At 37.8% G+C, this 18199-nt stretch overlaps 1 protein-coding gene across 1 annotated transcript in view; it reads right to left on the bottom strand.

Annotated features, from left to right (window-relative positions):
• The window catches only part of PLCB1 (phospholipase C beta 1), a 686139-nt gene that overhangs the window by 190794 nt on the left and 477146 nt on the right, over positions 1-18199 (bottom strand). Inside the window, exons 9-10 of the mRNA XM_077749126.1 lie at positions 15837-15937; positions 14408-14574 (exon numbers count right to left, since the gene is read on the bottom strand). Of these exons, the coding sequence (XP_077605252.1) occupies positions 14408-14574; positions 15837-15937 (268 nt within the window). The remainder of the gene's footprint in view (positions 1-14407; positions 14575-15836; positions 15938-18199) is intronic.

Here is an 18199-nt window from a genome sequence, read left to right as displayed (position 1 = left end):
GTGGTCATGGGATGTGTCCCTCATGACTTAATTCCATCAAAAAAAAAATTCATCCAGATTTAATATGATTTCATGTAATCCTTTTTCCCAAGTCTCTCATGTAAAATTACAATTTGAGTTCAAAGCACTGCCTGAGAAATTATTTCATTAAATCTACAGAAATTTAAGGAGACTTCTGGAACTAAAGATCTGGAACTGAGATAAATTACATATTCAATTCAGGTGTAGTTGGGAGTATTCAGATGAGATATTTCCTCCTTTCCTTTCCAAGTCCTCTCACGCTTCACCAGTACAGTAGGAACAAAGCATTCTAATTTTGCCTCAGGGAAGGGAGGGGTGGGAGAGGAAAGGAGGTCTTTTCTTTTGGTTCTGAGGGCACTCCTCTACTGAGACTTCCTTATCCCAAGTCTAGGGGAAGTTCCAGACAAGTATGTCCTGAAGAGAGAAGGTTGTGGGTCCTTTCCCAGGAGATGGTCCAGAAAGTTCCAAGTTCTAGTGTTCCCCAGTGGCGAGAAACATCAGAAAGGTTTTATTTTCACTCTTTGCCTCTGCCTAGCCCAGGGCAGAAACACTAATTAGACAGCATTAAATGTCTAAAGCCATCAAAATAGACCAGAAAGAAGGGGCTAGGATAATTCAGAACAGGGCAGATCAATTCTTAAACAACAGAAGAGTTGATTGTTCATTACTGCAATGACAAGTCACCTGCTCTATTCAATGCAGGGCTTCTTAGCCTCTTTGTTCAGTCTTAGTAGAATTTCTTTTTAAATTCGCAAGTAAGAAGTATATATGAAATAAATCCATAAGCCCTCATATTCTACGTATGAGCTTATGAAAGTGACTATCGATAAGGTCAGTTACCACAAGCTGATGTTCCTCCATGCCCTGAAACTGCCGAGCTTGGTGGTGAGTCTGCAGCACCATACTTTCTCATGATACTTTAGAGGAGCTGCATGACCAGAGGAAAAAAAAGTACAGCAGGGCATGCTCAGAAGCTAATCTCTAAATAGAATTCATGGCACATTACTGAGGGGCCTTGTAAGTCTTTCCATCAGGCTCTTTGTTCAGTATGTGTTTTTTACAAGGATGGTTACCTTGGAAATGACCCCATCATGGCATCAAAGCATTGACATGGAACTGCTCCTGAGGTGGTCCTAAAAGCAGATGTAAAGCGGGAGCAGCAAAGCGCTAAAGAAAAAAATTATGCCGTGGAGGCTCCAGGAAAGAAAATGTAGCTGGCTGTATTTACAAACACAGTTTTTTTTTTTTTTTAAATAATGGATTCTGACTTGAAAGAAAATGTAAAAGTGCAAGCAAGCAGGATAGGAAAGGAAGACAGAGAGAACCGGCCTTGAAGAGTTTCTTGAGATTTATCTATTTCCATATAGATATTATTTAACAAACTTTTCTATACTGTTTAGGATGTGCAAATACTAACTCATTTCATCCTCCACTCCATGAAGTGGGTAATACTTTTATGACCCTTGTGTGGATGAGAAACCCAAGGCAAGTAGCTTGCCCAAAGTAACACAATTTACAAGTGGATAAAATGGGATTGGAGCCAGGTAATCAGGCTTTGTGTTCCATGCTATAAACTACTATGCTATCCTGCTGTAGATGACCATACACAATCCAAGAGAAGATAAATAATAACAACAATAATCACCATAATCACCATAATCATCATCATCACTGGAGAAAGTGCCACCCTTACATGAGCACTGACCGTGTGCCAGGTTCTAAAATCCTATGAGAAAAATCCTATCCCAATTTTAGTTGAACAAACTGAAGCTTAGAGAAGTAAGTGGCTTGTCTGAGGTCACGGGGGGAACAAAGTGTGAGTGCTGGATCTGGAGCCCATGGCAGGGCAATGGAGAGGGACAGACGGTGGTGGGTGCAACTGATGATGTTTGTCCACATACTTTCCCAGCACTGGGCTGGATGAGGGACACAGATGATGAAAAGGAGAGAGTCTTGCCTCCGTGGCAGTTAGTTTCAATCTGAGCACTCCAGATTAGCCCTAAAAATAGCCTCAAATGTGACAAAGGAACAGTTTTTTTTCCCCCTGATTTACTTATCTCTTTAAAATGTGTTACTCTAATCTGTTAAAAGACGCTGGGCTCAGGCAGGACAAGTGACCCATCTGGCAGAGGCGTGAAGATTAGCTCTTTGATTCAGATTTGTCTATCAGGGTCTTAGATTTGTCTAGGTTCTTTTCCAGACTTAATTTACATTCTAATCCCTGCAAGTGATTTAACGGCATCCTCTAGCATATTTATTCTCCAATCCACGAGGCTGACTTTAAGGAGGAAAAATAAAATACAACGTGAGGACCAGGGAAATGCTAAACAGGAGATGTGACATTGTTCTGTGGGTTTTGCAAAAAAACCAAAGAACAAAAAACAAAAACCCAAAAGACAACCAAACAACAAAAACTAGGTTATCTTAAAAAAATAAAAATAGCCAAACACATGCAAATAAAATCTTTCAAAGCCCACGAGAACAGAGAAATTTCTATGAATTCAGCCTTGGAAGACAGATGGCCTGTAAATCCACAAAAAGTCATCACACAGTTGAGTCGGGCAAACTGGACAATGTGTCTGCCAGCTAGCATGGCCACCAGCCTCATTCTGTGGAGCCAAATGCCAATTAGGCAGGATCTGGCACTCAAACGTTCAGATGTCCCCGGGATTAGGTGGTTGAGAATCCATTCATCATCATTCAATCCCCACTCATAATGTAATGATATTGGAGCATGTTGGAATGCTACCGGCCCGATGGCTTAACACCTCCTAAGTCACTTCCAAGCACAGCACAGAAAAGCAATTTCCTTGGCACATGTTTATTCCTGGTGCTGTGAGCCTTGTATGAGTTCTGTTAGACCAGCTCAGGGAAAGTAAGTGCAGATGGCTTTAATAGCCCATGGCTCACCAAAATCTATTTGTCTGTTTTCAGAAATAATCTATTAAATGTTCCCTTTTCAAGCACCTTTGCTTGGGCACAAACTTTCTGATCACATTGGCCAACTAACTGTGCTTTTGTAAGAGTATAATGAACTTTCTTGGTTTCTTTATTTTACCTGTTTGTTTTCCAATCCTGGAGTCAGTGTTATGGATTCTTATTCATCTTGATTGCATATCTGTTCTATTACTTTAATCACATTGTGGTGTGATAGTGTCATTAAATGGCTACCTGCTCTTCTCAAAAGCCTTTGCAGATTAACCTCTCAGCCAGCTGTCAGGGGTTCTGTGTCCCTGCCATACCCCCTGTTCTCAGTTCAACTTATTGGTATGGTTTGTGTTAAAGTTCTTAGTGATGACACCTAACTTTGATTTAACACTTTCTCTTTACCAACGTGTTCTCACATCTGCAAGTTTATTTACTCCTCACTGTTCTGTTTGGTAGGTAGGACAAAGTTGTATTATTTAACATGACAGATAAACAAGCTCTAACCCAGTGAGATTAAACAGTCCTTTTAAATGGATGTGGCTAGGTAAAGACAGAATCCATATTAGAATCTTGATCTCTATTTTTGTTTTGTTTTGTGTGGTATTTTTATTGTTGTTGTTTGTTTTTTGTTTTTTGCAGAACTGTATTGTATTCATTAAAAAAAAAAAATCCATGTATAAATGGGCCCACACAGCTCAAACCAGTGTTTCTCAAGGGTCAACTGTATATATATCTTCTTTATCCTAGAACTTCATCTTTCAAACACAAGGTTGGTGTCTTTATACTAGATTTATGTAAATTGTTAATGGTTAAAGGTTAGAGGTTCTCACAGGGTCAGGAACAATTTGTTGTATTTTATTAGTGTACTGTCATCTTGCTCTATCAGAAAAGACCCTTCATGGTGGCTCCTGACCAGAAGATAAAGGAGGCAAAAATGTTCTAGATCCTGTTTTTTTTAAATTTTTTAATTGTTTATTTATTTTTGAGAGACAGAGAAACAGAGCACGAGCAGGGGAGGGGCAGAGACAGAGGGATACACAGAATCTGCATCAGGCTCCAGACTCTGAGCTGTCAGCTCAGAGCTGGACGTGGGGCTTGAACTCACAAACCATAAGATCATGACCTGTACTGAAATCAGATGCTCAATCGATTGAGCCACCCAGGTGCCCCAAAAATGTTCTAGATTCTTAAGTAGAATGTCATGTCCCTTGGTCAGGCTCAACATTGGCTTTCTAAGTACAAGATCACAATGTTCCCTTCATTTAGGTCTCTTCCAGTGTCTAGTGTAAAGGCAGGCCCAGAATATGTGCTCACTAATGCTTTCTGAGATACTTAGATGTTATTTCTTAGTGCCTTAAATGCCTTAGCATACCTGAAACACAGCTTGAATGTCACTCCTCTTCAAAAGCCTTCCCTTCTTAGAGCAATTCCCAACAGTCCCTAGAACCTTAGTAAAGAAAGCTTCCCTTTCTGTCCAAGCTTCCCTAGCACACAAAGGACACTCAACAGATACTGGGTGAATGAATTGAGGTGTATTACATTCTATCTTGTATTATGGTTATTTGTATATATCATTTCTCCTTCAAATTACAGTTTCCTTAAGAGCGAAGACTTTATCGTGAATTTGTTCCACTTCTCTGGAGTTCTTAAGCCACAGGGACAATACATGCTTGTAGATTAAAATTTCCACACAATTGCACCAAGCATGTGTTAGAATAAAGAAAACAGTTCAATGAGCATCAGTTACCTTTGAGGATTTCTCCTTTGACATGCTGGAGATTCTTGTTATAGTTGCAAAGTTGGATGGAAAATCCTTTCTATACTATTGTGATCATGGTGAATAAGGTTTTGTCGGTAATGATCTCAGATCAGCCTGTGTCAGTGCCGCAGGAAATATGGTTGGGCTGGACTTCCATCTGCAACTCTTTGTCTGGTGGCTTACTTTATGTGATGCAGGCCGGAAGTGCCTGAGGATTAATATTTCCTCTGCAGTGACTATGCTTGGGAAACTCAGGTGTGTGTTCTACATTGGCTTCTAGAGTTCACCTCTGGACTGAGCTCCAGTTACACACACGGATAACTTGTTTGGTTTCACAACCTTACTATCTGCCTTTCCTTCCTTATTCTCATTTTGCATTGGATCACCTCTCAAACTCTTTGTACTTGAATTCTCCCAAAGTTGGCTCCTGGGGGAACCCAAATAAAGACAAATAGCAGCATTAATAAGAAACATCTTTTGCTTCTTTTCTACACATAAGATAGTGTTAGGTGAGAAGGTTGATTTTGTCAACCATCCTCAGTTAAGTCTTCGTCTTTAATGTTATCTCTACTCTGTTTTGCTTTCATTCTGCAGTCCAAGAGACCACAGTGGTTCAAGTTAAGACAGAATTGCTAGAATCTCTATAATGAATTAATGAAGTTATTGATCATTCTCAGCTTCCTGACATTATTTCACCTATTGCCATGGCACATTTTTCAGCTGGTAAGTGTTAGGGTAAACAGTCTATATCTCACTTCATCTGGGTTCCTTGTAGACACAGTTTGTTTTCCATGGAATTGATTCTTTCTGCATTTGAATAGTTTCTTTCCCACTTATTTGTTACAAGACCAACTATTAACAATAGTAGACTATGGGAAATGCAGATGTTGGAGGCCAAATGCCTGTTGACTTAGTAGCCTTTCTCCAGCAATGTAACCTGCCAAGGTGAGCCATAGTCCCAACCTGACCCCTGCTGAAAAAAGGGAGGTGTCATAGTTAGCAACTGTTAATGCTGCTTCCAGGAAAGTAGTCATTATCTGCTTTGTCCCAACAGCTTTCACGTGAAACCACAAAGCACCATGGGAAGGGATACTTGGCTGAGGGAAAGAGATTTTAAGAAAAATCAGCATTCCTGAGTGGATTAGGCTACCTAGCTCACTTCCATACACCTTGGAATTGGCATTTGACTTAGCTTTTTGCAATATATATTTTTTCTGATTGGTTGTTTTCTTAACAAAAGGCCACTTCAGCTGATAATGGACATGAAAATGGACAACTTTTTTGCTAGAGCTATGTTTCTCAGCAGACATGGAGGTCATTGAAAGGAAGCCTGGAGTAGGAAAAAACCAGGACTCCTAAGCTGGACATTTGCCTCTCCTCAGGCCTCTGACTCCTGGGAAAGGAAGAAATGCAATCAAGAAAGGGAAAGAGAAATATGTTACCAAGTCAACTAATGAACAATGGACTCAAAATGGCAATCTTGAAACAGTTTTTTTTCATTTGAGCCAGACTGATATATAGAGAAGTCTATGAACATAGGAAATACAGAGTTAAGAGGAGCTTGAAACACACAGTTGATAATATCATTCTTCTGTGACCTTCCACAGAGGGCTAGAAAGTCAATAGGTGGATTTTAAATGGGATTTTAATCAATAAAATACTGGAGTGGCTTTTCAGGAGCTTTCTCAGTGTAGTAACTTAATTAAGCCATTGAAAAAACTGGCTACGTCATCCAGTTTTCAGCTGCCTTTGTCTTTTGGGAAGAGAATTTATCTTGTTTGAGTTGATTCTGTATATTCATTTCAATTCTTTTATTTTTTGTATTGCTCCACAGGTAATCTATATAGAAATATTTAAATAGATGCTGTCTTAATTGTGAGGCAGATCTTTAAACCTGTCAATATGCAACTTGCAGATGAGTGGTTTTTTAACTGAGCATCCTGAATCTCCTGGGGTTTTGACAGAAGCACCCACAGAGAATAAGTTGGAGGAGAGGCCACCACCAGCTATCTTCTTGACTCCCCCTCTCTTCAACCAAGATAGTGCTTTGAATGGTTTTCCCTACACATTGGTCTTCCTTGTGAAACTTTGTTGGAAGAAACAAACACACATAAAGTAGGTTATGTCAAGGACACATTTGAAAATGACCTTTGTGGATGCCAACTGCTAACTTGTAAACAGTTGATTTGCATCTCCTTCCTCAACAAATCCCAATGGAGGGCCCCAAGTGAAAGTCCGGACTGCTAGGGAGGACTCTGCACTGGGGCACAGAAAATATAGTCCTAGTCTCAACGTTGTCCCTACCTTAGCTGCTTCGTCTTTGGTCTGAGAGTTTAGGTTAGGTCCCTCAGAGACAGTAAAGCCCAGGATTTGAGGCCACTGTCCAGGGCTTTGTGAATGGTAACAATAAAAACAGTTCTGTGACAGTTGGAAGGGACGAGTTGGGGGCAGTGCCTCCTTCCATTTTTTTCCTTTCAATGCTCAGCTACTTTAATCTTTCTATTTTTCACTTCCGACTCTGTGAGGGCCATTTATGAAAAGTCCTTATCTTAATTAGAGTTTATCTGCAAGTAGGCTCTGAGACAAGGATTTCAGTGCAAGTAACTTGTTTGGGAGGCAACCCCAGGGGATAACAGTAGAGGAGTGGAGAAATGAAAAGGGAAGGAAGGAAAGGTGGCCTAGTAAAGGGAACATTATCAAGCAAGTTACAGTTGTAGGCAACTAGTGCCCATCCCACTGGGGAACTCTGGGAGAACAAGCATTAAAGCCTTCCCAGAATGGGGGATAAGGTACTACTTCCTGAATGAAAACCACTCTTGGGGCCATAAAATCCCCTTGTAGGCTAACTGTAGCTGGGCTGAGGGAAAGTTCTGGAGAGTTGTGGGGAGAGTTGTGGAATAGGGCTGTTGACTTGGAACCATGAGAGCCAGGAGAATGGGAAGAGCACCTAGGTCTGCTAGGCTTGTATCATGCCACTTCATAGATGAGAATTCTGAAGCTCCAGGAGGTCAAGTCATTTGCCTGAGGTTATCTGGCTTAACAATTAACACTACACTAGCCTTTCCCTTTAATTATGGTATGTTTGATCTTTCAAGGATAGACAGTAGGCATGAATAAAAATAATCATTATTTTTAATAACTTCTACATACTAAAGTGAAATGCTGCAGGGAAAGTAATGATTTTTAAAAATACCCGGAAGGGGCACCTGGGTGGCTCAGTCAGTTAAATGTCTGACTTTGGCTCAGGGCATGATCTATCTCATGGTTCATGAGTCCGAGTCCCATGTCAGGCTCTGTGCTGACAGCTCAGCTGTGGATTTGGATTCTGTGTCCCCCTCTATCTCTGCCCCTCTCCTGCTTACACTCGGTCTTTCTCTCTCTCAAAAAATAAACAAACATTAAAAAAATTACTGGGAAAATTTAAGTGATGAAGTAAATAGCAAGATTCCAGTATAAATCTTCACATTTTTAACTGCAATTTCATTTTAATAAAAATTTTTATAAGAGAATGATTGAGTCAGAAATGAACATTTGTGCACAGTTAGGACTTGCCATATTTTTTTCAGTTTTCATCATCAAAAATTCTAACTTAGTAATATTTACAATAAGTTAAATTAGCCCGTTAGCCAAGAGACAGCAGCATTCAGGAATGCTCCTCCCCAATGCTGTGAATTGCACTTCTAGATCCATAAATGGCTTGAAATAATTTGTTCTACACCAATTACCGCTTTTCATCAGTTCAAGTCAACAAAGGTTTTGTGGGCAACAGTTAATACATGCAACCCTCCTGTTATAAGCAATTTACTTAATTCTCCCAGCAATTTCTCAGGGGATTTTTTTTCAGAAAATGAGAAAGCTAGAGGGTCGGATAAGTCAGAGGTTAAAATGGCTTCCTAAGGTGAGGTAAACAGTGGTGACGAATTGTTGATTTCTGACCCAGTTTTAGTGGGATCTGCTGTTTTTATCTTCCCAGTCAGGGAATTGTTGCTCCCTCTTCTGGGAGGCACACCAGGACTGAATTTCAGGGAACCACCTTCTAGTGTTAGACCAAACCCTATAGTATAGGTAGTAGATCCCTTATTGGCTCTAGGGAGAGTCCTGTGACCTAAATCTGTCTAATTATTGCATTCTGTTCTCCAGGCCACAGAGATTCTAGTTCAGCAGTGGCCTTGGGTGACTTGAGCCAAGCTCAGGTTTCTGGGATTTTTGATGGAAATACGAGTAAAAGTAATTTCAGTATTGGAGCTGCTTGTGGCTTTCTTGTTACTTTAGGAGTGTGCCCAAACGGGTATATTGCAGCCAGTACAGAGAAAATGATTGGAGAGGAAGAAAGACAATTCTTGATGACATCATTGGAGCCTTTGATGTAGTTATGCCTGAAGTCATTAACACCTTATAGTGTCAGTCCTGACAGTGTTGTTGTTATTTCTTAATTTTATTTTTTGTAGTGTAAGTGCCTGACTTAAGCTTTGATTGCTTAGACATCCATTTCAAAAAGAGACCCACTTCAAAAACAGCTATCTTGAATAAACCAATTGACAGCCACATGGCTAGATAGGAAGCCAGGTCACCTCCCCACACTGCCACTCCTTTGATTTAGAAATTTTGGTTGATTTCAGTAACAGGCCATTTGGGCCACTTGTCTTTTCTCTTCCTGATCTTATGTTTTAAATTCACCAATAAAGAATGAGCCCATGAAACCCTAGGCACTCACCCTCAACCCCTATAAAAACAGAACCCAGGCTTGTGAGTGTGCTCTCTTTCTCTCTCTTTCTCTATAAGTGATATCTCGCTGTGTGGCTCCAAATGTGTTGTGTAATTTTCAGGTCTTGTAAGTAATAAACATCTGTTTTTTTTTGAGTTTACCTGATGGTTGTTGCTCAAGGGCATCTTGCAATCATAATAAGACCTACAAGTGCTGGTCCTACCACAATATTGGTTATTGATAAGCTGAGATCAACATGAAACACACCTTGACTTTTTGTTCATATGTGCCAATAAATTTCTTTCTGGGCTTCAGTTTAACTTTCTGTCATTTTTGTACTGAAGGAGTTCCACCTAATACTATGATTGCATGACTCCCAAGTCCAGTGCTACTTCTAGCACATTCTGGGTGCTTGTTTCTTGCCATTTACAATAATGATATAATATAGTTCAATTGTAGGAGTATCTACATATATCTGTGTGTGTGTGTGTGTGTATACATATAGAACATAAAACCTATTATATATATGCATGTACATATATATCGAAAATACAATAGAGTTATTTCTATTGATGTAATCATGAACATAGTTCTATTAAGACAAAAATGTTTGCTACACCTGAACTTCTATTTGCTTTACTTAAAACCAAATCCATTTGTTATTATTATTTTGAGTTAATTTTAACTATTAAACTTTTAATTCATTGAGTACTGATCAAGTAGTAAAAGAGATTATATAGCTTCATTTTGATGGCTTAATTGCAACAAAGCAGTGAAGCTTTTGTATAGCACACCTTATAAAATTTTAAGAGGAAGAGCTGCTGATAAAAAAGAATGTAGTTTGAAACATCTGCTAATATTATAATCTGCTACATTAATTCAATTACTTAACACATACTTATGAACACCTGCTCTTCACAGAAGAATAAAAATATGAACAAACAACCATTTTCTCTGGGTTTGGTTTTTTTAGATGAATTTTTGCCTTCTTTTACAGACCTAACAGTTAAATCTAATCTTCAGTCTGTTACCTAAGGCATCACTTTATTCTTTTTCATGCTGGTTTTACTCAATGCCTTCCTTCTAAAGAGTGTAAGTGATTAAAAAAAAAAGAACTCTGGGAAACATTAGTCTTCCAACTGACATTCAGGACTCTTTGGTTTGCAAGAGGCAGGGGTCACTATGTACTTCTGTGGTCACCATGGGTTAGCATGAAGCATTTTGTTCCAGTGCAAACAACATGGTCAGGAAGAAACACTCCTTGACCTGAGGCCATGGCATTTTTCAATGTGCGATTTTCAATAGTAAAAATGAAACAAACTCCCTTGGGAACAGTATTTTCTGCAACAAGATTCAAACTTCTTCTTTGTGGAACCCAAACGTGTGCACATTTGGTCTTACACCGCCCAGAAACCCTGTGATTATTTATAACCAATACATACATCTGCAGAAAAAAAATTCCAGCATGGAAATACGGCCAACATGCTGATGACAGCTGGCCCACCAAGTCCATCATCCCTTCTGGAGCTTCATTTCACACATCTATGTTTAATTATCTAACCTATGGTTTAAGCATTTGGGCTTTTGGCCATATTGGAAATTTTTCATTTAATTTTAGCTTCCCTTCTATGTAAAAATTATGTCAAGTGCATATAAAAACTAAACATTAGCATGTGTCAACTTTGTGTAAAGTTTGTTTAACATCTACTTAAAAATAGTTTATTGATAGCAGAGAATTTATTTATATTATTATTTATGTAAATTATGGATGCATCTTATTCTTAGAATTTTATAACAAATATAGACAATATGGAAGTGCCTTTTTCAGATAACTGAAATTGAATCTGTGGGTCAATATAACTAATGCTTGCACACATTTGAGGAATCAGTCAAAACAAAAGTAGCAGAAAAAATTATAACATAATACACTGATTTTCTATCTTATTCTACCATATTTATGGTAAGTATACTTAGTAATATAAGGATATTACAATGTATTATCATAATATAGTAATAATTGGTAATTGTAATAATTATATCCTACTACTACTAATTATCTTATATGTTTATTAATCAAAATGATTTAACTCGTTGCCTGGAAGTTAAAAACTCTGCTCTCTAGAAGAACATCTTGGTATGAGATCTTAGGTAAGTCATTTGACCTCAAAATCTTGGTTTGTTTCTTACAAAATAATAATGTACATTTTGAAAGTTACATAATGAATGAAAGCTGATTTCCTTGCAGATCCGTACCAGTCCTCATATTGAAATTAAACAATACTTTCTTAAATTGTACTTTGTTAGATTTTACTTGAAGTTACCTTATAAATAAAGAGGATTAAAAAAAAGAGTTTCTGAAGAAACCCTGGTCAAACATCCAATATTGTGAAGAGAAAAACCAAATTTTAAAATTGACTTTCATCTTTGGACAAAAAATAATTAAAACTCTTAGTTATTAGCCAAATGAGGTCTAACCCAGTAATTTCTTAGTCCTATAAATAAAGATTTCAAAATCATTATCCTTTTGACAATGAAATAACAGTTAATACCATAAAACACTTTTCTCTAGTCTTTGTTCACATAAACAGAGCTGAAGCAGCAAGCAAAAGGACTCTCAAGTTCATTTTCTTGCAGGAGTTTTTGGGTTAAGAAATGAAATCTGTGATTAAAAAAATCACATCAGGGCTGACATGGAGGCTTATAATCAATATCAAATAAAGTTGTAGAAAAAATAAAGTTGCTAGTTTATTTATTTTGACACAGAGAGCACCTGTGTGTGAGTGGAGGAGGGGCAAAGAGAGAGAATCCTGAGCATGGACCCTGACAAGGAACTCCATCCCACGACCCTGGGATTATGACCTGAGCTGAAATCAAGAGTGGATGCTCAACCAGCTGAGCCACCTAGGTACCTCTGTGTGCCTATTGTGATTACAGAATTCATCACTAGTATTTCTGTAAGATGACACTAAATAAATTTGCAAACGCTAAGACATATCATCTTCATTTCCATTAGAATCAAAATCAGTTCTTCTAGGATTATAGAGCTTTACTATAATCTGTCACAAATTTTTCTCTTTGAATCCTTTGCCTTCAGGTTGTCATAGTGTGATGGATGGAGGTGTCATATGCCGGCTGAGGCAAGGACCATCTGCAGTCTGGTGTGAAGAGTGGAGAGAGGGGCAAAGTTTAGTCTCTGAAGTGCCTCACTGATTTCACAAAAGCTATTTGTTTCTTCTCTGTCGCAGGCTAACTGTTTTTAGAGGACTTGTTGGATTTGTTATAACACTATGTTAGTTATTTTTGGTGAAGTTCAGATTTCAGAAGGGAACTGTTAAGCTGCGTGGGCAAGAAATATGCAAGGAGTTAATCTTTGCATAATGATAAGGAGAAATCCCATCTCTGTGGCTCTGGGGACTAAGGGATGTCAGGTGTCAGTAGGTTCGGAGGGTGGGCCTGTTAATGCCAACACACACTATTGGGTCACTAGTTTCCTTTGACTGACCTCACCTCCATGCCAATGGTAGGAATGATGATAACAGCAAAGGCAAAGTGCTTGACCAAGAAAATGAACAAAAACCAAAAACCAAAAAAATTTCATCTGTTAAGTTCCCAACTAATAACATGCAGAATCAAATTAACGATGTTTACTTTTATACTTAATTGATGCATTTTATTTTCATTTAGAGGACCAGAATAAATTTCATTTCATTTATTTCATTATTTCATTTACCAGAATAAAGACAAAGGGTTAAAAGACCTCACTCTATTTTTATAATAACCATACTTATTAATGACTATGAACTTGCTAGAGCTGTTTCTGTTACTTATGAACTGCTTGCATATTAATATGCAATTATTTTTTTCTTAATAATTGGCTAATTGTACTTTATTTTCCTCTCTATGGAATATCTAGGCAATGCACAATAATATCAGTAATAACACACCAGTTTTCTCAGTGAAGACATTTCAGTCCAGGTGAGAATTGGCCTTGGTAGTAAAGGGAAAGCAGAAGGGCCTATTCAGGGACTGTGATGTTGCGTATAACTGAAAACTCCCAGCAAGGAAATCGTCAGGATCTCATTTTGACAATTCATTTCTCCAGAACCAAACATATAAATTTCTTAAGAACCTCCAGGCAACTTAGAACTGTCTTTCCAATCAATTATTAGACTAATGAATTTTGCTATCAACACTGATTTAAAAATTTTTTTAATGTTTATTTTTTTTTGAGACAGAGGAATACAGATTACAAGTGGCATAGGTGTAGAGAGAGGGGAAGACACAGAATCTGAAGCAGGCTCCAGGCTCTGAGCTGTCAGCACAGAGCCCGAGGCGGGGCTCGAACTCACAAACTGCGATATCATGGCCTAAGTCTGAGTCCGATGCTCAACTGACTGAGCCACACCCAGTTGTCCCTGATTTTTTTTAAATTTTTAAAATGTTTTTTATTTATTNAAAGTCGGACGCTTAACCAACTAAGCCACCCAGGCCCCCCCCCCCTTGATTTTTTTTTTTTAAATAAAAGGCCAAATTTTGTATTTCCCCAAGTGGAAAAATTCATTAGTAGGGTAAATTAGAATAATTAGGGAATAATGGATTAAATAGTCTCTTTAGTTTTAGAGATTTAGGAAAAGCTGTGGGTCGTTTTACAGAACTTCTAGAAACATAGCCCAAAAGACTTTAAGATAGGGAATTTCCCATTTGAGAAATATAGGAAATTTCCTGTTCGAGAAATATGCATTCAATCGTTGGGTAAATTTAAGATAAAACAAATGACATTTAAGAAAATGTTACATATATACATGCACATAACCACACATTGAAGTTTTAAAAAAATTCTCTCTCTATTTGAACCACTGGTGATTTAAGACAGAAAGGAAAGCAGGCCTATAAACATGGGACTTAAGTAATCCTTGTTGTGGATACCCACCAGAAGGTGACCCATTCACAATTAGAAACCAGTTTCCCTACAAGGTGGGGCACAGTAGACTGACCTTTTTTGGCGAGGCTATCGTTGGGTTCATACTTCTCGATCAACACTTGGACTTGTTCTTGCTTTAAAGGTGGGTAAAGTATTTCATTTAGTCGGGGATCTCGCTGCTTCAGATTGATAAAATCCATCATCTGATCAACAGTAAGGTATGGTTTGCTTTTGGCACCACTGAAAGCAATTCAAAACCAAGGAATTAGAATATTTGTCTGCCAAGTTTCATTCATATATTTGCATTTAGCTACAGGGAAATAAAACCTTGCCATACCTGGAAGGAGCATGCTATCTTGAAATCCTATCTTGCTCTAAAAACATGTGCTGCTCCATCACAATCGCTGTATTCTATGGGATGCAAATGGGTTTGCACTTGCTGCCACTAAATTCCAATGGCCTTGAACTACATCAGATTCATAAGAAAATTCACAGAAGGAAAACATTGCATCTTGTGATTAAAGATGCACCACTTTCAAATGAACATAGAGCTATGGGTGGTTTTTTTTATTATGATGCTACACTTCTGGTTTAGTCATCAAATTCCCATATCCCATTTACTTGTTTAGAGATGTGTTTATTACTCATTACTAAAAAAAAAAAAAGTAAACAATCTGGGTACAGTTTTCTTTTCAAAAGTTATGTTTCAGCAAAAGTCTATAAATATTCAACATAGTGTGATTCAAACTTCCCTTTTCAATCCTGTTGACAAAACCAAAGGCAAGGCAATGGTACAAATATTGCTGGTGTTCAATAAACAGTTGATGGCAAGGGACATCACGAAGTGAGCATACCCAGTGTAATTCTTAGTGATGTTTGCTTGTCTTCCACATAAAAAAAATCCTTATTTTCTTGATCAATTTGGGATTGATTTTCTATCAGTGTAGATTTCAGCATACTAGGAAAGGTAAACTGCTACTGCCCTGCATTTGCCCTGGTGTTTTGGTTTGTTTGTTTTCTTTATTTATTTTTCATTTATTTATTTTTAAAGGAATACCTATAAATTTTCTAAAATAGAAACAAATGATTTTCAGCGGCAACAGTTCTTAGCAATCCAAAGTTCTCACTTCAGTAATGCAATTCAGAGACGTGACCTGAGTCGTTCCCAGGTCAAAGTTGTTCCTGCATCTTGGATGTACCTCCCCTGAACCAAGATGCTGTGTCCTCACCATAATCTTCAAACCTCACAGAGCCCCCAGATGATAGTAAACTAATAACAGCCTACAACAAATCACAGCAATGTTTCACTCATTAGAAGCAGAGGTTGCACATCAGGGGTAGGAATGTTGGTTGTCTCCTGACAAATTATAAGAAGTCCTGTTATCACACACAGTGCATGAAGAGCTCTTCCATGTCCCTCTATTGCTCAAAATCCTGCCCGAGCCACCCTGATCACCACTGCAGGCAGAGGAAAAGTGGGTTAAAATAATGTGTTCTCTTACAATTCGGAGAAGATGTTATCAATTTCAGGTCGAGGGCAAAGGTTGTTCAGGAAAACTCTGTACACTTCTGGAGTGAAATCTTCTTGAGGTATTGAATCATTCTGGGAAATAAAGCAAAAAGTCAGTGGAATGTCTTACTCTTTCTCTATCTCCCCCCCCCCCCCCGCTCCTTTTTTTTTTTTTTTTTCTCTCTTTTCCTTCCTCTTTCTCTCAGAGGTCAGGGCAAACATTTAGAAAACATCATGAGGCTAGCTGTAGAGTCCATTTGGACACTGGCTTTGAGGTATCAAAAGCCTAACTTTCTGAGTTTAAGCTTCAGAGTTAAAGGGATTTTAAGGCAATTTTTAAAGTATATGTACTAAGTAAGTTAGACAGCAAAAACAGGGTCTGTTTAGCAGATTTTCTTTTCAGGCATTTTTTTCTTTTTTAGTTTTAATATTTTTAAAAAATTGTCGTAAAGTATACCTACCGTAAAATTGATCATTTTAACCATTTTTAATTGTCCAGTGGCATGAAGAGTAGTCATACTGTCTACGTGCTGTTTAGCAGATGTTTGAATGAATTTTTTTTAAGGAGCAATGAACCTCGAGACAGACATTTTCAAAATGAAAACATAAATTCCACTTTTGTATCTTCTTTTTTTTTTCAATGTTCCTTCTGGTTTAAACAACTGATAAGTTGTAAAACAGTTTTTGTAAGTAGGACAGCACTAGTCATTATTTCTCACAGATGCTTCTTGGTCCTACTGTTTGGAAACCAAGTCATTGATATAAAAAATCATTTTTATGACTTATTTTTATGTTTAGTCGGGCTGCCATGGAAACCGGAAGCTTGTATTCAAGCCTTTGTTAACAGGAAGGACATTCTTCATGCTGTTTTCCTATTTCAGGTATGTGTTTATATAATTATTTTTATTTTAAAGCCCTTAAGCCAAAAACACCCCTTCCTTTTACCATATGCATATGTTTTGAAATGTATTTTTATAGAAATGCCTAAAATTGTTGTCTGAAATTGTACACTGCTTGCTAACAGATAAGAGACCTTAGCCCACTACTTGGCAAACAGCAGGAGTCTCATATTTGTGGAATGAATGAATAAAATAATCTTTCCTTTACTAAATAGATTTATGGAGCAGGAAAAAAAAATCTATTTTGCAAAACAAAATTGTGAGATAACCAAACAACACATGTAGCATTACACATAGCAAGGTCCATTACATGATGGTCCAATGTAAGACTGTTATGCATGGAACTTACTGACCTCTTCTTTTTTTTCCCCCTTCATGTGTTAGTTTAAAAGCTCTTCCTCTTAGACGGGGTTTTGTCTTCCATTCTGTGCCACCATTATGTTTCACTGGGGTCATATTTCAACACTCTTTAACTGTATGGTGCTCCCAGCTGTATGGTTCCATTTCTTGCTAACTTGAAGAACTACACAACCAGAACCTGTGTATTGTTTGTTAACTGTTGGATCTCCAGTGTGTAACATATAGTAAGTGCACAATCAATATTTACTAAGTAAATAAATGTAGTTTATGAGAAAGGTGGAAGTTGATAGAATAGTATTCCCATAGGATATTCAGATTCAACTGAAGTCATTTATATAAGATTCCATAGACATAATTTCATACAACAATATGCTTTCTAAAATTCTGACCATTGTTTATTTGCCAGCTATGAGTTAGGACTTTCTATTAAAGGGGAGATATTAATGAGATAATCTAAATAATTCATTATCAGTTAGATGTTAGCACATGGGGGGGGAACCATTTAATACAGCTGATTTTCTTTGTCTTGTTTTTTCTTTGCCCAACTTGACTGATGAGGATATCCTAAAGCCTTTGGGGTCAGTGTAGGAAAATGGGAAAAGAAATAATTCAGAGGTGTGAGTTAAAATTAGCATTTATGAAAGCTGAACTGAAAGAATTTAGGGGAGGTATTTATGGAAAAGCTATGGACAAGTCCTACTTCCTTACATTTTAAACAGGGCTGCAATTCACAAATCTCATTCACATATTTTCTTGTCCTGGATCTCACAATTTGGTAAAGTGGATGTAACAGATTCATATTGTCCTTCTGCTCCACAAGGAGCCCTCAGCCCAACGTTCTAAAGATCATGCCCACTAGTCAAATACTCTTCTGTAATCCTGCTTGACCACACTAGCTAGAGAAGGCACGTGCATTCTATTTTTGTGTTCACAATCCATATTTATATACCTTCCTTGTAGCATCTATCATGCAGTTTTCCCCATATTTTTTTAATTTCTGATTTTCTACTAGACTGTGAGTTTTTCAGTGGAGTGACTCTCTCTTATTTAATTTCTTTGTGTCCCAAGCATGCTGCCAAACATTTAATAGACACCT

Source organism: Crocuta crocuta, unplaced genomic scaffold, assembly GCF_008692635.1.
Source record: "Crocuta crocuta isolate KB4526 unplaced genomic scaffold, BGI_CrCroc_1.0 scaffold407, whole genome shotgun sequence".
Lineage (NCBI taxonomy): Eukaryota > Metazoa > Chordata > Mammalia > Carnivora > Hyaenidae > Crocuta > Crocuta crocuta.
The sequence above is the reverse complement of the archived record's forward strand: the minus strand, read 5'-3'. Positions and strand labels throughout refer to the sequence as shown.